A 22,038-nucleotide genomic window follows, 5' to 3' on the forward strand; every position below is an offset into this window, starting at 1 on the left:
TTTCACAAAATAATAATTAAAACACCTATGTAACGACATTTACAGTAAAGTTGTCACATTTACTGAGTACAATTTCAGACATCCTAATATTTTTAATCTATCTTTTTTACTTTAATTTATAAATACACAAAACAATTACGACATTGGAAACAGTAAATTGTGTCAATTCATGTTAATAAAACAAACATTCTAGCACTGACCATTTATTTAAGTGATATTTGGGATTATTTCCTTAATAAAATTAATTAGTTTAAGCTGAAAATAATAATAATGGCCATACGTATCCATAAATAAATAGCAGTACTGCAATTTCACAAGTTGGAAAATATCTACAAGAGTGAAGTAATCGTTTAATCTCATTTAAGCAGACTCCAATCAATGCTAGTAGTGCCTGCTCAGACGTATAGTGTGACTATTAAATCAAGTAGCCTACCAATCAATACGCTCGTTGTCAAATTGAATAGTTTTCATGCACTGTCTATTCAGCGTGGAAAATTGACTCATTGCAAAGATTGATATAAATACAGATGCTATTTCCAAAAGTGTAAGTAAATACTAAACATGTCACTGACATAGTAAAAAAACAAAAACTGGTAAATCTTTAAAAAAATTTTTTTTTTTTTTTACACTTAATATTTAATTTAAAAAATATTCCATTACTCAATGGGTTAGGAAATAGTCCCGAACCACCTTTGTGTGGTTCCCTCAGGTTTCCCGTGAGTCCTCCCACCCTAACGCGCATGCGCAGCAACTTGGTTGACGTCACAAGACATCCCTCCAATCAGCTTGGATCTTAGAGCAGCGTGTGGCTATGATTTAGGAGCCTTCCTCTCCTCCGATAAATCTGTCAGAACTTCACTAATATGATTTAACTGAATTTCACATCGTTATGAAAATACTTGTGGATTCATCAGGTGACAGTGAAATTGTGTCTTATCAACTTGAGGATAATATTCGTCTCGTCTTTTTTTTCTTCTTCTTCCTGCAGGATTTCAAGACGATGGATTGTAAGACGCTTTTTTAAAAATTTTATTTATTTTTTGAGTAACATCTTAAGAACTGGTAATGAGCATGTATATCTCAACAGATTATTTATTACGTGTTCAACCTCACGTAGAAATGCAGTTTGTTTGTTGTTGTTTAACTTTTATATAGTTCTTTCATAGAATTTATGTAGAAGTATCGTGGAATGGGAACCACTCCACGATAAAATAAACTTTACGAATTGTATTAGTCAGACATCTTTGTTTTCATTTATATTTGTGTTGTAGTGACAATGGATTCGTAGGAGTGGTTTATGAATAGAAATTCTGTATGCAATTGAAAAGTATATTATAGTACTACTAATACAAAAACTAAAATAGCTTTTTCCACAATAATTGTGTGATCAAAGCAGACTTTTCATCATTTAGTACTATGACGTTTGAACAGCAGGTGTCGCATTTGAGCTACGTAGACTATTTCTAGCCAGCAGCCAAAAATAAAAGGGAAAAAAATTGGAGCTGGAAGCCAAGTACTGTAGTTTCAAATTATCACATTCTAATGACGTTCATAAATCTTTCTTAAAGATCTACTGGTTTAGGAACAAGTTTACTTAATAAAACCTGTAGCTGGAAGCCAGATAGTTCAAAGTAAATACAAACTAATTTGATGATGTTAACATTTGGCCACAAATTAGAAGTTTGTGAAAATAATCACTTGTTTAACATTTGTATTGTAAACTTAATGAGTTATCTGAATATGTGGAGTCCATTTTATAGGTAGTATTAATTTCATTATTAAGTTTTTGAATTGTTCAAGTTTTAAAAAAAAGTTATGAGGAGAAAGGCTTACCTTTGAACTCTAGTTAGGCCATAATTATTGCTTTGGGTGTGAAAACTATTGTGTTTAGCACTGCCGAGCTTAAAGGTTCCGTGTAAGAAAGGTTAACATGATAACCTCTGAACTTTGGTTCGACAATGAGTTTGAACGAGGCTGATTGGAATGGTCAGTTGTGGTGCAAATTTGACAACAAATATATTTAAAGCAGACAAGACTTTGGGTCAAGTGGTTGGCATGTCTGCTTCAGAGGTTTGGGGTTCAAATTTCGACTCTGGCCTCCTTGGGTGTTTACATGTGCTTGTGTGTTTGTTGTTGTTGATTAAATCTGGGTTCTCTGACGTCAGAGTTAAGGCTTGTTTTGTTTTTCACACTCACTGGGATTTATCGGCAACCAGTCATGGGTGCACCCTTTTTACCCAATCTGAACTAGGATAGGATCCCGAACACCCAATGAGGACATGCTGTATAGAAAACATGGACGGGTGAATGAATTTGAAACGAAAATACAAGTCACATGAGCTGATGTAATGATGTTCAACTCTGAAAACAAGTTTACCAAGTCCATACTGTAATTATAACGTTTACCAGCAGGCTATACATAGCACAAAAACAGGTCAGTAGCACAAACTGTCCTAGACAGACATATGATTCCGGCGAGTGCAACCTAACTACGATGTTGAAACCTGTCAAGAGTAATACAGCAGCCCGTAAACAGTGCTATTTTTGGAAAAACAAAGGGCATAACAAAATACAATAGCAATTTAGTCAGTGAATTAACTTTATTTAGAACTATGAAGCAGCATAACTGTTTCCATTTGTGGTTTTTCCTTTTTTTTTTATTTGAATATTTGTAGTTTTGAGGGCAGGCGCAAAACCAGGAAGTTCCTTTAATAAAGAAGCAATACCATTGGTTACAAATATGACAAGCAGCCGTATTACCCAATCAGCACTTGTTATAGTCAACGCGCTTGCCCAATCTTCAACAGTTATGCAAATTGCTTCGAAGTTCTTTCTCGGGGAGCACTCTTTGGTTCTCCGCATTGAGCTTCACTCACATCGCTTTACGTAACATAAATGACGTCTTTGGGCTTTGAACATTAAAACGACGAGCCGTCTACTACAAGGGATTGAAAGGTAGCGTGTTTCGCTATGTTTGTTCCAAGAGGTTTACGGTAATTGGTCATAAAGCTGTTAGCTTAGCACCTAGCACAGCGTTTGCTATACCCGACGAGTTCGCCGGTACAGGCGGACCTCTTTGTCTGACAGGGGAAGGCGTGCTCTTTGTTAGGCTTTCCTTTTGTCCACTCGTGAAAAAAGAGGAACTGTTAGGCCAGCGTTACGTATTCACCCACCGTGCCAACGTATTTAGAAAATGCAAGTCGCGAAAAAATACTTCACAGAAGGCCTGATTCAGTTGACCATCTTGCTCAGTTTGATTGGAGTTCGCGTGGACATCGACAGCTACCTAAGCGGCTACTATTCGCCTCTCATTGAGATTAACTTGGGTCCTAGCTCAGCCTACACCCAGACACCCTTCCATAATTTGAGAGACACTCTCGGGGGGTACGCCGTGCACCCCAAATGCCCCGAGTTGGACTATTTCTTTGCGAGTCGCCGGCTTCTAGAGGAGGTTAGGACTCTCGGTTCTCCGCGGTTCCCCACGCAGCTCAACGCATGGCTGGTGCACCAAGTGTCGCCTGTCGACAAGTCTGACAGTGGGCAGCCTTCATCTAGCGGCAGCACAAACACCGAACCAGACACAGAGAGCTCAGAGTACCAAAGCAACGATGAAAGGAACCAGGAACTGCAGCAAACATCTTCATCTGGGCCATGTGTCAGCAGGCTTGTAAAAGAGGCAAGTACTGTATGTTGTGTGATGGTAAAGGTTGATCATCTGACTAGAAGGAAGTACTGTTTAGATCAGGCACTAGCTTGTAATTGGCTATGTTGAAGTAATTTGAGGAGCTTCATGTAGAAAAGTAGAAAATAGCCATTTTGCGGCATATTTTGAGGCGGTGTCAGTTGTGAAATTCTACAATTTTTGCATAGTTACATAAAATGTTTCAAAAAAGTGAATCAACGACTGCACTGTACTCTCTAATCAAGTACAAGCACAAAGTGAAAGAACATGGTACACTGAAGTGTACAAAGCAATCAGAAGTACAGGAATGTTACCAATGAATGGAGTTTTGTCAAGTCTTGTCAAACTTGTTACTTACTATCTTATAAACTGGACACCATGCAATCAGACATTTCATGAAAGACATTGAAGTTTTGATATGCAGAACATGCTCCTATTAGCCTTTAGTTAGCTAGTCCATTATTCACAGGGGGAGTGGAGCTGTTGCAAGTAGTCACATGTAAGGCCAAACTGGTCCAGCTAGTGATCTGGTCTGATTAACATCAAGTGCTTTACATTCTTGATTTAACAAAACTCTTATTACATTAAAATGAACTCTTAAATCAAGGATTTCATTCCCAAATGAAATCACAGGCTTTGATATGAACAAAGTAGAGTAGAAGCAGCTGCCATATGAATTTGTTCTGTCCTGAGGGCAGTAGATGCGGCCGATTGTGTAACCATATCGCCTTCCTTCAGACTCAAACCGCCAGCTGTGTGCCTCGGGAGGTGGAGAGTTGGGGCTTAGATCTCCACTCTAATCGCTTACAAAAAAAATCTTTACATGGATGTTAGCCCACCTCTATGATACTTGAAAGTAGAGAAAAGTGAATCCATATTGACGGAAGTAATCCATTTGACACATCATAGCTAGGAGTGGTTGGAGAGCGGTTAAGCTTACTTAAGCCCCTATCGTCCACAACAGTAACAAGAGCGTGCTTTTCCGACAAACTAGACCTTATCAGGTTTGACCACAAAATATTAGTATGAGATAAGAGTATTGAACATGAACTCTGCTGACTTAAGTGTTTGTTGTTGTTACGTGTCATAACTGCTGCGTTGTTATACAAAAACTCTTAATCCTCACTTTCCTGCAAAAACACACTTGATTACGGATCCTTAATTTCCCCCAAAGGCCCTCTTTTCAGTCTTTAACCGCAAAGTAAAGTTAGTCTCAGTTCCATCTGTTGTCACAACAGCTGCTAATGTAAACGCACATCTCCAAGTGACATAATTCAATTTCCTAAACAAGAAAACTGACAGAATCAATATGGTGAACAAAGTGACAGTTATTGTATTTGGGATCTTTTTAACATGTTGCCTGCCATTGAAACCAATAGACTGGCTGTGAATGCTCATCTTTAAGTGCCACTGACAGCGCTAGACGTCCAATCCATCCTGACCGGGATGGGCGAATGAGCGTTCATTCTCAATCAAAATGGATTGGATGTTTAGCGTGGTCAATGGAAGCCAGTGTGTTAATCTCTCCTTTTCCTAATATTCACTCCTCACCATCTGTCTCTGTGCGCCACCAGGAGGATGATTTCGTTAAAGAGGAAGAGGAATCTGCTCCTGTCACTCAATTGGCACTTAGTTCCACTTTGGAACAAGAGGTATGGATCATGTGCTTCCTCTCCATATCATGCTGAGACGCTTCTATTCTTACAAACAAGTTACATTACAGAATGTCCTGTAATAGTGTTGCACCGATATCGATACTAGTATTGGTATCAGTACTAATACAGCACTGAAATGACGTTATTGGTATGGAGGAGTACCAAAAACTAACACGCCGATGTTGCGCATTATTTACTCTGTGGGAGTACATTATGGTTTCCAACCACTGGTCAACCTACCCAAGATGGCCGTTAGTTAAAAGAAGTAGCCCTTGTCGCCCTTCCCAAGAAGATGTCCAATTATGTGGCATCCCATACTTCTGCTCTGAATTTAACCCCTTCTTGCTAAATGTGTCACATTTGATACACTTAGAATTACATGATTTTGAGACTAATTCAGAATTTTGAAATATCTTTTGTCAAAAAAAAAAAAAAAACAATGGATGCAAATCAACTCATGCATCTGCAGGTTCCATGAGAGAAAAAAAAAAACAGCATTTAGCAAGGGTTATAGATATTAGAGCGCTTATTACACAAATATTTTTTTTCTTTTTTACAAATTTGGAAAAAAAGGTTTCATTAAGACCTTACTTTTCAAATTTTGTGATTCTGACAATTGTTCGTTTACACTGGTAGACGTCCAATCAATTTGTAAGAAGTTTCTGACCAAGCCATGATAGCAGTGACTTTACATTCAAATGAGTGCAAAGTATTTTAGTATTGAAAGAAAAAAAAAGTATAAAAAAACGTATCAGTACAGTATCGACATACACCGATAACTAGGGGTGTGACAAACTTATCTAAATGGTGATATGTAGTGTATCACAAAAGGTTATCGATATGCTCCTGCCAAGAGTTGAGATATCGTTTTAAAAACGTGTCAATGTCTTAAAAAAAAAAAGAAAAAAAAAAGGAACCAACAAGTTGCTACCAAAATCTTCCACCATAAGAGTGTCTCAGTTAACTTTAAGGGGCAGTTTACATGGTGACTCTTCGAGAAGACGAATTATTTCGAATTTGCATTTATACGGTTCCGTCTCCATTCGGACAATTTCGCAATTCCGCATGAAAACGATTTAGTATTCATGCCAGGCCCTAGGGGGGCGGTGCAGATTTACAAGGCGACAGCGAATTATGCACTTTGACCTCCTCAGCCTGGAAGACAACATGCCCGCCCCCTCCAAGCAATGGCATTTTTTTTTTTGTTCAAAAAGGCACAAAAACGGAAACATTCAACATATTTAAATTTAAAAATATGATTAAAACAGTAAATTAAAGCCGACATTCTGCCATTAACTGTTTTCAATAGCACCGCTGCGCACGCCCAATGTGATGTGTACGAGTGCTGACGTTATCGGCGCGGGTCCCGCACGGCAGGAGCTTTTGATATTCATGCGGAGCCAGCCCCCCTCAAGCCCCCGCAATCAAATTCTTCCACTTTGGAGGCGGGATTCCGAATTTTTCGTCTTCGCCTTCCGTTTTCGCCGATACCATATGCACGCGAGGCAATTCCGCTACTCAGTCATTGCGTCTTTTTGTCGCAGTCGCCATGTAAACTGCCCCTAAGCCTGTATTGACGGTGCACGACGCCAAATCCATTTAGACTGGGAACGTTCGTTCATTCGAAACCAGAGCATTCAGTCATTCTGTCCGATTTACAGGTCATTTCCTATTGAGTTTGAGTCACTGCCTATTCATTTGGGTGATTCCCAGGTCACATCCTGTTCTGTAACTCAAAAAGGAAGCGTCCCGTAAAATACCCCAAAATCAACAGTAAGTAACTGAAAATCAACAGGTAAATGACCTTAAATAGCCCAAAATTGCCTCATTGCCTGGCATTGGCTGCCACTGACAGCCATAGACGTTCAATCCGTTTGAAGTGGGAGGGACGGCTGACACCCTCCCAGTTCAAATGGATTGGACGTCTGCTAGTGATAAACTCATTCCAATTCACAGCAGAAGCTTGTTTTTCTGTTTATTAGTCGTTTGTAGAATATTCTAGAATGAGTTCCTGACCAATGTATCGATAATCGTTGTATCGACATATCGTCAGATCGTTGTTATCATGAGCTTTGTATCACATATCGTATCATGAGGTACCAAGAGGCTCCCACTCCTACCGATAACACAGCTAGGTATCGGAATGAGGAGCGAAAAATGGTATTGGTGCAACAATTACTTAGAATCATTATTTTTTCTTACTGTCGCTATTTGCCTATAGAGTGCGCTCGATGGCATCGGCACGCTATGCGAGCCAACGTGTCACCCACCCGCCTCGACTGACTTTGACCAGCACTGGAGCAGTTTCCTCTCCATGCCCGTATCTAACCTTGACGTAAGTTGCCATGTTCATTGGGATCATATTTCATAAAGCGAAGTCAACATGTAATCCCTTCATAGGACATGGACTCCCTCGTTACTGAACGCCTGTCTGACCTGGACATGGACGGCGGTATCAGCCTGGATACCACTTTGCTGGACGCCATGGTTAATGGCGGTGGGACATTCGACGCAAGGCAACAAAGGCCGTTGTTCCGCCAGGAGTCCACCGGTTCATCCTGCTCAAGCGCCTCGCCGGGGATGGCGCTAGGCCTGGCCGCGCTCCCCTTCGCCTCAGTGTGTAACTTAAATGGCGGCACGTCATCGCGAAGTACACTGGGCGACTGCCTGGACGAGGCCGTGTTTGACGAGATAAATCAACTAGGATTGGAGGGTTTGGAAAGTATGGACTCCCAGCTGATGGGCTCTTTGGGAAGCATAAATCCAGAGTTCCTCGAAGATTTGGACTCGGACTCTGGGCTCTCGCTGGAGAGCAGTTCTGGAGGTCCAGTCTCCCCAGGTTGGTCGGTTGCAAGTAACTATTTTTGGTAATTGTATACAAACGTAACCTCATTATGACCTTCGGTCCACGTACATGGATATCACATTTCTGGTCATAAAGGGCACAATATTAACAAGTGTGACCCAAAATATGATGTCCACAAATGTGGAAGCAAAGTCTCAATTACAGCGTTAGCTGTACTTAAGAAATTTATTGGTTCGGGAAGTAGTTTTGTAAACTGAAAATTCTGTAAGTAGAGATGTGTTTTCCATGTAAATACCCTATTCCATTCCAATGCCCAACAAAATGTAGTCATAATTCTTTTATAAAGCATAAAAATCCATCAAAACGTAGCAAATACATGTTACCATTAGATCATTGCCCAATAAACATAGAATGAGACGTGTGCATAATGTACAAAAACAATAGAGTAAAGAATCAAATGATTTATTTATATAGCCCTTTACAAAACATAAAAGGTCTCCAAAGTCCTTTCCAGCAAAGACAAACGTGACTCATAATAAATAAAAGGCAGGAAAGTATTATACAATGACATTAAGAAAAAAAGAAAAACAAAACAACGCATCACGATAAAAGTCAGACAGCAAATAAAACAATAAAACGGATAAAATCCCGAAAACATTTAAGACCCTTAAGAAATAAAACCAGTCAAGACTAATCTGGGGGAAAGGCGAGTCTAAAAAGGTGTGTCTTTAACAGAGATTTAAAAAGGCCTAAATTCGTAGTGGTGTGGATTTCGGGGGGAAGACTTTTCCACAACCTGGGGGCAGCAACCGTAAAAGATCGGTCTCCCCACTGTTTGGAGTTTGGACCTCGGAACGTGCAAATGAAGTTGGCCGGTAGAACAGAATTAGTGATGGTTGAAATAAAATTAAAAAATAGAATTAAAAACAAACAGTAAAAGTTTGAAATCAATTCTAAAATGAACTGAAAGCCAGTGGAGCAATGATAGCACAGGGGTAATATGTTCACGTCTTGGTGTATCTGTTAAAAATCGAGCAGCACCAATTTGAACAAGTTGGAGACGAGAAATTGTGGACTTGGGAAAACCAACATAAATTGCATCGCAGTAGTCCAGCCTTGAACTTATAAAAGCATGAATTGTTTTTTCAAGGTCGTGGCGACAAAGAAAAGGCTTCACTTTGGTCAAGAGACGGAGCTGGAAAAAACTTGCTCTTTCAACAGAACTAATCTGTTTTTCTAAGTTGAGCCTGCTATCAAACATCACTCCCAGAGTTTTAACGTGTGTCCTAAAATAGGGAGCCAAAGCGCCAGAGTTGGGCTCAAGGGCATTCAACATAGAAAATGTGCCAAAAGTAATATATGCAGTTTTGCTTTCGTTAAGATGTAAAAAGTTTTGTTCTAACCACTGCTTCACATCGGATATGCACTCCATTAATTTAGTGAGAGCAGTTTGTCCGTTGGGTCTCAGGGTCAGATAACAGCTGCAGGTCATCAGCATAAAAATGAAAAGATATATTATGTTTTTTTACAATTGATCCTAAAGGTAGGAGATAAAGTGCAAAGAGAACAGGCCCTAGAATAGAGCCTTGTGGCACCCCGCAAGACAAAGAAGTTTGTGAGGAGGAAAATTCCCCAATCTTTACCAAAAAGGTCCTATGTTCCAGGTACGAAAAATTAAAATTATGTCATTTTCATTATCAATAATGGCCATCGCTTTCTTGGGGTCTATACCTGTAGTGAATAAAAGTTAATACCCTCACGTAAACTGTCGGAACAGCCGAATGAAGAGGACGCTGGGATACACACTTACACATATAATAGAGGTCCCTCATAGCCAATTGGATGCTAGGCAATTGCCAATGACAGAGCAGCTATACAGTGGGGCAAATAAGTATTTAGTCAACCACCAATTGTGCAAGTTCTCCTACTTGAAAAGATTAGAGAGGCCTGTAATTGTCAACATGGGTAAACCTCAACCATGAGAGACAGAATGTGGAAAAAAAAAAAAAAAACAGAAAATCACATTGTTTGATTTTTAAAGAATTTATTTGCAAATCATGGTGGAAAATTAATATTTGGTCAATACCAAAAGTTCATCTCAATACTTTGTTATGTACCCTTTGTTGGCAATAACAGAGGCCAAATGTTTTCTGTAACTCTTCACTCTTCGCTTGGTGTAAAGAAGTCAACTGTGGGGGCAATTATTAGAAAATGGAAGATATACAAGACCACTGATAATCTCCCTCGATCTGGGGCTCCACGCAAGATCTCACCCCGTGATGTCAAAATGATAACAAGAACGGTGAGCAAAAATCCCAGAACCACACGGGGGGACCTAGTGAATGACCTACAGAGAGCTGGGACCACAGTAACAAAGCCTACTATCAGTAACACAATGCGCCGCCAGGGACTCAAATCCTGCACGGTCAGACGTGTCCCCCTGCTGAAGCCAGTACATGTCCAGGCCCGTCTGCGGTTCGCTAGAGAGCATTTGGATGATCCAGTAGAGGACTGGGAGAATGTGTTATGGTCAGTTGAAACCAAAGTAGAACATTTTGGTAGAAACACAGGTTCTCGTGTTTGGAGGGGAAAGAATACTCAATTTCACCATACCCATTGTGAAGCATGGGGGTGGAAACATCATGCTTTGGGGCTGGTTTTCTGCAAAGGGACCAGAACGACTGATCTGTGTAAAGGAAAGAATGAATGGGGCCATGTATCGAGAGATTTTGAATGAAAATCTTCCATCAGCAAGGGCATTGAAGATGAGACGTGGCTGGGTCTTTCAGCATGACAATGATCCCAAACACACAGCCAGGACAACAAAGGAGTGGCTTCGTAAGAAGCATTTGAAGGTCCTGGAGTGGCCTAGCCAGTCTCCAGGGCTCAACCCTATAGAAAATCTGTGGAGGGAGTTGAACGTCTGTGTTGCCCAACGACAGCCCCAAAACATCACTGCTCTAGAGGAGATCTGCCTGGAGGAATGGGCCAAAAATACCAGCAACAGTGTGTGAAAAGCTTGTGAAGAGTTACAAAAAACGTTTGGCCTCCGTTATGGCCAACAAAGGGTACATAACAAAGTATTGACCAAATACTTATTTTTCACCATGATTTGCAAATTTTTTAAAAATCAAACAATGTGATTTTCTGTTTTTTTTTTCCACATTCTGTCTCTCATGGTTGAGGTTTACCCATGTTGACAATTACAGGCCTCTCTAATCTTTTCAAGTTGGAGAACTTGCACAATTAGTGGTTGACTGAATACTTATTTGCCCCACTGTAAGCATGTTCCGTTAGTAAACCTAGTCAAAATGGATTGGACGTCTAGCGCTGACTATAGCAGCCAATATGTTTGAATTAGCAATATTTGAAGTTAAAAAACGCAGAATACCAAACTGAAGTATTTTGTGTGTTTCAGGCTCGTCCGAAATGTCCTCTTCATCCAGTTCATACTGCGAAGATGAGTGTGGAGCCACAGGTTACAGCAGCGAGGCGGAATCGCCGCCCCCGAAAGGCATTCCAGATCACAGCACCGCGTGGCCCCGCATGGATCTTGGCGAAAGCGTGTGGCACGATCACAGCTACTCATCTTCGGCATTCTTCAACCCACAGCCGGTCACGCTTCCACACAAGGGTATTAAGAAGGAACCACTAAGCGAAGACGAAGGCCCCGGTTGCGAAGAGCGAGAGATGAGTCGCGACGAACTGCGCGCCCGCGCTATGTGCATCCCGTTTTCTGTCCTGGAGATCGTCAACATGCCCGTAGAGGAGTTCCTGGAGATCGTGGACGGGCACGGCTTCTCCCCCGAACAGGTGACGCTCCTCAGGGACATCCGGCGGCGGGGAAAGAACAAGCTAGCGGCGCAGAATTGCCGAAAACGCAAACTGGACGCCATCACGGGGCTCCAGGAGGAAGTGGACCGGCTCCACGCCCAAAGAGACAGATTGCTGAGGGAAAAACAGATCACGGCCAAGACCATGGGCGCTGTCGGGCAGCAGATACGACAGCTCACCAGAGACGTCCTGGCTCGCCTCAGAGATGATTCGGGACAACCCCTCAACCCGGACCTGTTCACCCTGCAGTGCGGGGCCAACGGGAGGGTGGTCGTTCAGCCTGTGAGAAGGCCCGCCGTCTCCTCGAGCGGCAATAAAACGGACAAAAGGAAGAAAGGCAAAAAGCAGTGATGCAGTATTTCTTCCTCTAACCTCAACATGAACTTTCTTGCCTTCCTCTGGCTGCGGGAGCTCCTCACCAAGGTGTGTGTGTGTCAAACCACTGCTGTCGGGAGTTAAAAACAGCCAAAGCTGCCAAAAAAAGGAGAAACTCGCAAAAAGAGTAAATTAAAAATGACTCGTGGGGGACGTAGCTTACACACTGGACATCCTTCTTTGTCATGGACACTATGTGATGCAACCACTCGCTTTCCGTGCCTGCAAACAACCTTTTAACTCTTTAACTGCCATTGACAGCGATAGACGTCCAATTCATTTTGATTCTGAGGGTTGGCAGCAATCAATCGACGCTAGCCTCTCCCACTCAAAATGAATTAGACGTATATCGCCATCAATGGTAGCCAGTGAGTTGATCTTACATGTCAGCATGGATGGCCAGCTGTTTGTTTTAATGTGCACCTATAATCCAGAACGGGTGCTTAAAGGCTGTATTTATTAAACAATTATGAATTATGGCGACTGTGTCCTAAAAAGTGGGAAATTACATATCTGAAGTTTACAGATTCATTTCACATTTTTGGGGGGGATTGTGCTGAATTAAAGTTTAAATTAAGAGAGCTTGTGTGTCTTGATGACAAAAGTATACCAATGGTTAAACTGACAAAGCCTTAAGTTACATTTATTGGTTAATTAATCATGAATTGGTTTCAAGCACAATTTGTCTATTTAGAGATTCAGCAAGATTTCCTACCTCTCACACTTGGGTTTTATTATCATTTAAAAAAAAAAAAATTTTTAATTGAATAAGTGCACTCATGGACCTAAACCATCACATTAAAAATACAATCATGTATGTTTGGCACCGTTTAAAAAGTAGTTGGGTTTGCTGTGTTTTTTTCTAAATGAAGATGCTCTATTAATACAGAGACATGCACAAAGTAGGTCATGAAGTTTTTTCTTTTCTAGTTCCACATTTTTATTTATCTGGTTTGACCAAGTGTTTACTTCTTACTTTACTCAGCGTAAATGTCCTTATCTCTCCTCTCTGTTGTCGCTGGGCAGATGTTTTGGATTGCATGGTGTTGGATGTGATAGTATGCTTTCTGCTTGGGGACTTGAGGATGCTTTCTGACATTATTCTTTCTGATTAAAAATATAAACCATACACATGGTTTTTGGAGCATTTTATATATTGTGAATCGCTAAAAAATTCAGAAGACCTACCAAAATGAATGGCCCCGAGTTTTTAGGTGTCAAGAAATTAAACGAGGTGACTTATTTTAAAGCAACAGTAACTTTTCAGATTTGGTCAATTTTAGCGATGCAGGTGGACAAAAGTGGCAGTGTTTTGCCTAAAGGAAGACTGGGTTTCCAATGACGACCAGCGCACAGTGTCGTAAAATCCTGATCTACCGGTCACCTGTAGATGGATTGACGACATTTGTGTTTCCAGCGGCTGTGTAAAGGATGAAAAGTATTGTAATGAATCCTGTTGTGGCTAAACAATAGCATATGACGATGATGTTGAAAACAAACGGGCAAATGTTTATTCTTGAGTGTCCTTTTATCCTGGTAGCTCTGTTTTTCTATTTTTTGTTTCCTCGGACAAAACTTTTTGTCTCTTGTTGCTCTGCCATCTTTGCATAATTCATGCGTCTTCATAACGAATGTGGAAAGGAGGGAAGTGACGTATGCCTTAAAGCAGGGGTCCCCAACCTATTCCACTAAGGCACACTGTGGGTGCAGGATTTCATTCTTACCAAACAAGATGACAACACTTTTTCCCCAATCTGGTGTTTTACAAGTGCAATCAGTTGATTGCAGTCAGGTGTGGCTTGTTTTAGCAGAAGCCTCATTGGTTCAACTGTCTCTGCTGGATCGGCTGGAACAAAAACCAGGACCCACAGTGTGCCTTGAGGACTGGGTTGAAAACCCCTGCCTTAAAGGAGTCAGAACTCAGAACATTTGTCGTTTTTGTGCCACCCTCCTCAAAGTTAGTGCCGATGAAAGTGATACAGACACCCTCAAGATATAAAAGAGGTGTCATTCAACTAGTCGGTCGGCATATCATAAATGTTATGAAAATATTTTTAAAAGGTTGAAAAGTTACCTAGTGTTGCTTTAACAAGGGAGTCACTTTTTTTTTTAATTTTACAGCTATTTGTTTCATAAAAGTGAGATGTTACTTTTTAAAATGTCTCGTTTTTTTACTGCATTTCCATCCCTTTTTTACCCCCAAATTGCTACATAAAAATATATAACATATTCAACTGCCTTTTCGCGATTATAACTGATGGCTGATGATTTGAACTGGGCGAGGCGGGCAGAAAATGATCGTCTGTCACCGTCAATGTCCAGCAATTAGTTCATATTAGCAGTAACTTTAAATTAAGCGAACTCAATTTTATTTGTTGTGTGTAACAGATTCGTTAGAATTAAGCAAAGGACAAATTCATTAAAGTTTTGTTAGAATTCGGGACCCGGTGTCCACACGCATGCGCACATCGGTTAGAATCGGCGAGTACTCACTATTTTTGTTTTTATTTAGTTATTTAGAACCTTTTCACTGCCTCAAAGATACTTTTTACTTGTATTACCCTCTCATACTTTTAACCATTGTGTTTTTTTTGTGTTAAGCTTTGAAGCAGTTGACCACATTAGTCACATAGCGTATTTAAACCGTCCTTTCCTGCAGGCATGTTTTTAGTACGTTAATCCTGTATGCATCTAAACAAAACAAGTTTAGAGCGCACGTCAGTACTTTGGGTGTCAAATTCGACTAATGTAGCCGTTTCGCCGATGTATGAGATCTTGGCAGAACACCGGAACCATTTTGTGGCGACAAAAATGACGTCATTTCCCGGAAATGTAAAGGCCAAAAACTCAAGAGCAGGGCGCCTTTTTCTTTCCCTCACAGGTTTCCGTAGAAGGCCAAGAGCTAGTTTTTTTGGCGCCTCTGTTATTTGGAATAAAGAAGACGACCGCGTGTTCCTCGTCTGTCGTCAAAGCTGAACCCATTTGTTTTTATTTGAGCATTGAAGGTGCGTATTCGGCTGTAAAACAAGTCAATTGAAGTTCCTGCGTTTGTCGAATTTCAGTAAGTTCCCTTCGGCTAATTGTAAGGCTGCCGTGTGTTGTAGTCGTCCAAGTTAGCTTTGCGTTCACTTTTCTCGTCGTCAATTGACGGAACTTTTACATTTACGCTGTTTTAAAAGCCCACTTTTGCGTTTGTCGAAGCTTTTTGTATTAACTCGTCGTCGCTTTCGGTTTTTGGTCAACGTAATGTCGAAGCATCTCGTTGTAGTGTTGTGTTTAAAACCACGGTAAACGTTCAAAAAACGCAAACTTTGGGTCTGAAGAACGACAATCTTCCTTGTTGGAAGTTGTTCCATTTTCGTACAAAATGGAAGCCTGGTCTATTAGTGTGATGCTTTCATCAACGCGGGGTTCTGTAGGAAAAGCTGGTCTAGACTAACAAATTGTTTTACGAATTTGGCTTGATTTAAAGTGTAAATTTTTGAATTCTTCCTTTTTATGATCTATTTTTAATAGAGCACAACATGGGCAAGAAGCAGAATACCAAGACTAAGAAGGATTCACAGGGTGGGCAGGGCACACAAGAGGAACCTGAGGAATATGTGGTGGAAAAAGTTCTGGACCAGCGTATTGTGAATGGGAAGGTGGAGTTCTTCCTCAAGTGGAAAGGATTTACAGAGTGAGTTGCCTATGGGACAGACCCCCCATCCCCCCTACTCTGCTCAAAGTACTTCCCTGTTAAAGGATTTTGCATTTATAGTTGCATGAGGACTTGACGTTTCCTTTTTAAATCGGTGTTGGTCTTTGCACATTTATTTCACGCCTATTTGTCCGATTTTTCATTTTGAAAACCAAACCATCTCTTTTGCTCATCCAGAGCTGACAACACGTGGGAGCCAGAGGAGAACTTGGATTGTCCGGAGCTGATCAACGCTTTCCTTGAAGCCCAGAAGAATATTAAGGAGAAACCGGGTTCTCTCAAAAGGAAGGCATCCACAGACAATTCTGAAATGGATGCCAAGAAGAAAGACGGTGTAAGTAAATAACCCTCACACTGTTTTTTTTTTTTTTTTTTTTTTTTTTTTTTTTTTTTCCATGTATACACTAAACGAGACTCTTAAAGACAAAAAGGTGTGTAGAACCTAACTTAAAACTGTCCCAAATGGGTAAATTAGTCATTTTCCCTCCCTCGTGTCATGTGACTCATTGGTACTATAAGGTCTCAGGTGTGTCAGACTATTGTTTTGGATTCTCTAATTACTGCGTTTCCCTGAAGACACCTCATTTTGCATGATGGTTTATGGATATAATTAGTATGGGGCAGAAGGTGGGTTTATGATTTTACATGAAGTGCAAATACATTTTGATTCTCCTCGCTGTTTTATTTAAAATATTTTGATACGATCTACATTTACAGTCTGAAAAACCCAGAGGATTTGCGAGGAACCTCGACCCAGAGAGAATCATCGGTGCGACAGACAGCAGTGGAGAGTTGATGTTTTTGATGAAATGGTAAGACGGACAAGATGTTAAGAAAATATTGTTTAATTTTGGTTTTTCAAAATTTCTGTTAATTTTTTGGGGGGTAGAACCATACAATGGAAAACACTTATTGGTGGCGTAGCCCAGTTTTTTCAAGATTTTTTGGGTGGGAATGCATTTCATGGAAATGAAATATTTCTGGTCATAAGCAGATGAGTATCGCAGGGTATTTACTAATCTGAATAAAGTCTTAAATTCATGAAATTTTGTTAGGGATATCTTAAATACCGTAAATTTCCGTGAAATTGTATCTTGAGAAATATTCTGGCATTTTGCAAATTAGTTAGCATCTAGTTCATGAAATGTAACTAAATATGTGCTAATGTAAAGCGCTTTGGGCATAGTAGCCATGTAGTTAAATGCGCTATATAAGTACTCCCCATTTACCATTATTACACAACTTTAATCTCATAATTTCACTATTCATTCTGCTAATATTACTACAGTTTCTTAATATCATGCCTAAAATAATTGATAAAAACCTTACATTGCTAAAAGTCTCAGCCTGTAAAACCAACCAACTTCCACTTCACATACTCTTGAAATAAGTAACAACATAACTTTAATCTCTTAATATTTCCTCCCATAATAGTACAATATGACTTCATTTGTGTATTATTGCAACTTTAAATTTTGACCTCGCAGACTTATTTTTTTTCTTTTTTTTGGACTTTGGTTGACTGGAATTTGAAGAAGGTTCTGGGCAGGCACTAGCCACTGAATTCATGTGAATGATCAAACATTTGATTGGCCGCTTCCTTGTCGTAATCTGTTGCAGAAAGGCCGTCTGTCATTCAATGCGCAATTACATTGACTTTGTATGGGAATTTATGACACGATAATTTAAAAAAAAAAAAAAAAACTCATCGGGTCTGAACACAGCTTAACACAATTGAACATAAGCCAAAAACACAAACATAAAAATCCCATTGAATCATCACAATGGTTAAAAAAACACACACAAAAAAAAATTGAAACAGGAAGTAGCACGTGTACTAGGGGTGTAACGGTACATAAAAATCTCGGTTCGGTACGTACCTCAGTTTTGAGGTCACGGTTCGATTCATTTTCTGTACAGTAAGAAAACAAAATGCTAAATATAAATGTGCTAGTTGTTTATTACACACTTTTGTGCTTTCAACAATAGGAACATTAGCCTATACAAAGCTAGAATTCTGCTCAAAAAGTAGTGGGTATTTAAAGATAATCCAACAACAATTTGCCTTTCAGACCACGCATTTTGGTCAGCTTTCTTTCTGAAAGAAGAAAAAAGAAGTCCTGTGCTAAAGAGAAAAGAAATCCCAATGACAAAGATTTTAACTTGTATTTTACAAATGAAATGCCTCAATGAATCATTTTTTTTTCTTATGAACATTTTTCAAAAGCTTTATTGGTGGATTTTCTCAAGTTAAAGCGCCACACAGAAATTAATAGATTTAATTGTGTAAGCAGAATCTGTGTATTATTATTTAATTACAGGTGTTTTAGCTCATTTCAATTTATTTTATATAAATGGGGTATTATTTTATTATGTGTTTATATTTTACAAATGGGATGTAGTATTCATTTATATTGTGTATTTTATGTTGTATAACTTAAGTTCCTATGTGAATATTAGTTCCTACTTGTTTTGTTGTGGTAGGAGGGTTTTGTATTGAACATGGGGCCGTGTTGGCTATTATCATAACAGAGAAGACAGCAGTAAATCAACAAAGACAAGTCAACTGTGCCCCGATATACCACTCAAGAGATCTGCTGGACTCAAAAAGTGGGTTACGATTGCATATTAGTTTGAAAATCGACCGGATCCACCGTATTTTTACACGAGTGACTTCCGGTCTGCCCAATCCTAGCTACTAGTAGTAGTATTGACACAGGAGGGTCGCGTCTCGCGTCAAATAATAAACTCTGCCATTCTTTTCGCTTGCGTTGTGTTGAGCCGCTTCTGGGACGCGTCTAACATGCGGCCGCACTGCGACTGGTGTGCATTGGCTGATTGACTTTTAACGCCTGCGTTTCACTGCGTTCAAGCAGCGGCCACGTTGTTGCGCCATTGACGTTTCTGGGTTATACTGTCGTACCCTGTTGGTCCTCATTATAGAAGAGAAGACTGAGTAAATATAATCTACACAAAGGAACTGTAACCCGATCGACTCACAGCCTCGAAAAGTAAGGGTTACATTACGTCAGAAGCTCGTTCGGTACGCCTCCGTTCCGAACCGAGCACCACGTACCAAAACGGTTCAATACAAATACATGTACCATTACACCCTTAACGAGTACCGAAATTTAAAGTAATTCTGTCATGGCATGGTCAGATACTCCATAACTAATTTGCTGACATTGACAGCATTAGACGTCTGATCCATTTGAAGTGGGAGGGTGGCAGCGAATAAGCTTCCATCCCTTCCACTTCAAATGGATCGGACGTCTATTCGTGATAGGCTGTTCTTCCTCTCACCAATTAGTTTTCCTAATTTTAATGTCAAAATGTCTGTCACTGCAGGAAAGACTCCGATGAAGCAGATTTGGTGCCGGCCCGTGAAGCCAACACAAAGTGCCCACAAGTGGTCATCGCTTTCTACGAGGAGAGACTAACATGGCACTCTTGTCCGGAGGACGAAGCTCAGTAGTTTCTGATTGGCACGGCCTCAAAAGCCCCTTTTTCCTCAGGACTGACTCTCCTTCGTTGGCCTGGCCTTCTAGTTTTAGCTGTTTTAGTTTGCTTTTGTTCCGTCTTGTTCCAATAAGAATGTTATCCTAAGTCTTTTTGTTGTCATGATAAAACGGTTGGTGGAATTTGCTGCTTCACTGTCCCAGAACCGCTTGTGGTCGTGCGCGTTTTATGCCGTTGTCATTTTCACCTGTTGTTGGAATCATCATCACAGCGCTTGCGTTGGGGCTGGTTTCCCATCCCATTGCGTAGAGCTGACCCTCCAGTACTGGCGGTCTTGTGCCAGCAGATTTGCATCCTTCAAGGTAACACCGTGTTGTTGGAGGTCGTCCGTGATGGTGTCAAGCCATCGAGTGTGGGGCTTTCCTCTTAGTCGTCTGCAGCCTTTGGGTCAAACTTCAGGATGGCTCTTGAAGGGTGGTCAGGAGGAAGACTCGGAACATGGCCAAGCCAGCGGATGCAGCGCAGCCAGGCGGGAGGCTCTGGGCTGATTTGTCTGGGCTCGCAGGGTTTCGTTGGAGATCTGTTCTTGGAAGGAAACGTTTTTTTGTCTTGTTCCACACTGCTGTTTTTTTTTTTTTTTTTTTTTTTTTTGTAAATATTGTTTTGAATTAAAAGATTTTTGAATCAAATTTCATGGCGAAATCTAGCAGGTCTTCAATATTAACTATTAAAAATCGATTCGGAATTGTTTTCTTAACTGTTTGCGAATGCAAATTCATACAGTTGGACAGCAAAGCAATATAAGTGCATGTTAAAGTTTGGATATTCGGTATCTTGATTGCGTCATGCCTAATCAATGCAGTACTGCCATCTTAAATGCAAATTTCTGTTAATTTGAGATAAAACTGAATTTGGAATATTTTGCAGCAATTTATAACTCGATTGGGTGATCTGAGGGAGAAAAAAAAGGTTCTGAACATATGTAATATTTTTAGGGCACAATTCATAAGCTCCTCCCTCCACAAATAGCCTACTGTATGCAAATTTAGACAAGCTAGTGTTGGCAAACCTCTTGTTGAACATACTGTAGGGCTTCTCTTCCTGGTTGGACACAACAGATATTCATTTAAATAGCTGAACCAGTGCTGGTAAGTGCTTTTATTCATTTAATTTGGAGGTGTGTCATAAGAGTAGAAGCAGGTAAATAATTTCCATTGAAAGGAATTAACATTAAATGCATTTATTTGAAATGGTTAATGTAGGATGCAAAGTGGGTTCAGAAAAGAACGTTCCTGATTTAAAAATAAAGATATATATATGTATATACCTTTTCTGCAACAGAAGTGCCCTTGAGGGATCCACCAGCATCACATGAACGACACTCAAAAGTTGCATACATTTTTTTTTATATTCTCAAGCATTGCAAAGACCTTATATAAAAAAAAAAATTAAAAAAAAAACAGTGAAGCTTGAAGTGGCTTTTAATCAGGGGTGAAAGTGGGCCGGAACGGTCAGGAACGCAGTTCCGGTATGAGATTCAGGGCCGGAATGCTGTTCCGGTACACGGTGCGTTGATTCCAAAAATATGACAGCAACTGTTAAAACGCTATGTAAAAAAAAAAGTTTTTTGAATTGATGCGACAGAAAAGGGCAAGGGCGGCAATGCAACAGAAAATGGATCAAATCTTTAAGAGCAAGGAAAGAGTTTTGGAGGCTTATTCATCATATTTAGTTTTATTTGCTCTGATTGGGAGGTTCAGAACATCTTAGCTTTCAATGTGCTCTTTGGACTTATATATGTTCATTTATGTTAGGCTACTTATTCATCTTATGATTTAAAAAAGTCAATGTTCGCTCAATCTTCAAAATATATTCCATTTCACTCTGCATAATATATAATTTGTACTTATTTTTCTGAATGTGTGTTACTTATATCTTTATTATATAAAAAAAAGTTTACATTAACTTCAGTTTTAATATACATTCTGTGTTCTATACAAGTATAACACCATTTACCATTCTTAAGTAGTTAAAATTGAGATTTGGCATTTAGTATGTGAGGGAAAACAAAAATAAGAGGATGGAAGTTGGGGTTATTGCTGTTTTTGTTAAATTTTATTTTGCAAATCATTGAAAAAATACAATTTTGAACTAAAATTAGTTTTTGTATGTGTTATTGAAATAACTGTGCCAAAACAGTTTTCTTTGCATTTCAGTGGTTTTAGGAGGTTTGAACCTCCCAAAAAATGAAAATAAATAAATAAACAAAATTTCTGGCTCCGTGGCGACCTTCACATCGGGGAGTTCCGGCAAGAAACTCTAGCCACTTTCACCCCTGCTTTTAATGATAAAATACGTGTAGACCTTGGGTTGCAAAAAGACGTTTACCTATCTGAAATCCAGCAATAATTCAATATGACTCTAGAAATAGGGTGTACATGTCCATAATCAATTCCATAAATATATAAAATACATGTAAAATAGTTTTATCCTGAGTTTCAATAAAGTTTTTATGTGACAGTCTCCG

At 39.9% G+C, this 22,038-nt stretch overlaps 2 protein-coding genes across 3 annotated transcripts; both read left to right on the top strand.

Annotated features, from left to right (window-relative positions):
• Positions 1-698: 698 nt before the first annotated feature.
• nfe2l3 (nfe2 like bZIP transcription factor 3) lies at positions 699-13,608 on the top strand. The gene is made up of 5 exons (XM_057827553.1): positions 699-3,676; positions 5,257-5,334; positions 7,559-7,672; positions 7,738-8,176; positions 11,562-13,608. Exons 1-5 carry the CDS (start codon positions 3,194-3,196, stop codon positions 12,326-12,328), a joined length of 1,881 nt encoding a protein of 626 aa, XP_057683536.1. The 5' UTR covers positions 699-3,193; the 3' UTR covers positions 12,329-13,608.
• A 1,582-nt stretch (positions 13,609-15,190) lies between these two features.
• Positions 15,191-20,152, top strand: cbx3a (chromobox homolog 3a (HP1 gamma homolog, Drosophila)). Of its 2 annotated transcripts, none has more exons than XM_057827962.1 (5): positions 15,191-15,413; positions 15,869-16,031; positions 16,230-16,386; positions 16,770-16,864; positions 19,401-20,152. In XM_057827962.1, exons 2-5 carry the CDS (start codon positions 15,877-15,879, stop codon positions 19,525-19,527), a joined length of 534 nt encoding a protein of 177 aa, XP_057683945.1. In that variant the 5' UTR covers positions 15,191-15,413; positions 15,869-15,876; the 3' UTR covers positions 19,528-20,152. The 2 variants fall into 2 exon arrangements, with proteins under 2 accessions (XP_057683945.1, XP_057683944.1); XM_057827961.1 differs by having other exon boundaries at positions 15,191-15,357; positions 19,401-20,149.
• Positions 20,153-22,038: the final 1,886 nt, after the last annotated feature.

This window comes from Corythoichthys intestinalis, chromosome 22 (genome assembly GCF_030265065.1).
Source record: "Corythoichthys intestinalis isolate RoL2023-P3 chromosome 22, ASM3026506v1, whole genome shotgun sequence".
NCBI classification, from domain to species: domain Eukaryota; kingdom Metazoa; phylum Chordata; class Actinopteri; order Syngnathiformes; family Syngnathidae; genus Corythoichthys; species Corythoichthys intestinalis.

Bases quoted from the DNA above. Each gene is read 5' to 3' on its own strand.
- nfe2l3 (XM_057827553.1), top strand. From the start codon at position 3,194: ATGCAAGTCGCGAAAAAATACTTCACAGAAGGCCTGATTCAGTTGACC. The intron at 3,677-5,256 runs GCAAGTACTGTA...GTGCGCCACCAG, and splicing joins TCAGCAGGCTTGTAAAAGAG to GAGGATGATTTCGTTAAAGA. The intron at 8,177-11,561 runs GTTGGTCGGTTG...TGTGTGTTTCAG, and splicing joins TGGAGGTCCAGTCTCCCCAG to GCTCGTCCGAAATGTCCTCT.
- cbx3a (XM_057827962.1), top strand. From the start codon at position 15,877: ATGGGCAAGAAGCAGAATACCAAGACTAAGAAGGATTCACAGGGTGGG. The intron at 16,032-16,229 runs GTGAGTTGCCTA...TTGCTCATCCAG, and splicing joins AAGTGGAAAGGATTTACAGA to AGCTGACAACACGTGGGAGC. The intron at 16,865-19,400 runs GTAAGACGGACA...CTGTCACTGCAG, and splicing joins TTGATGTTTTTGATGAAATG to GAAAGACTCCGATGAAGCAG.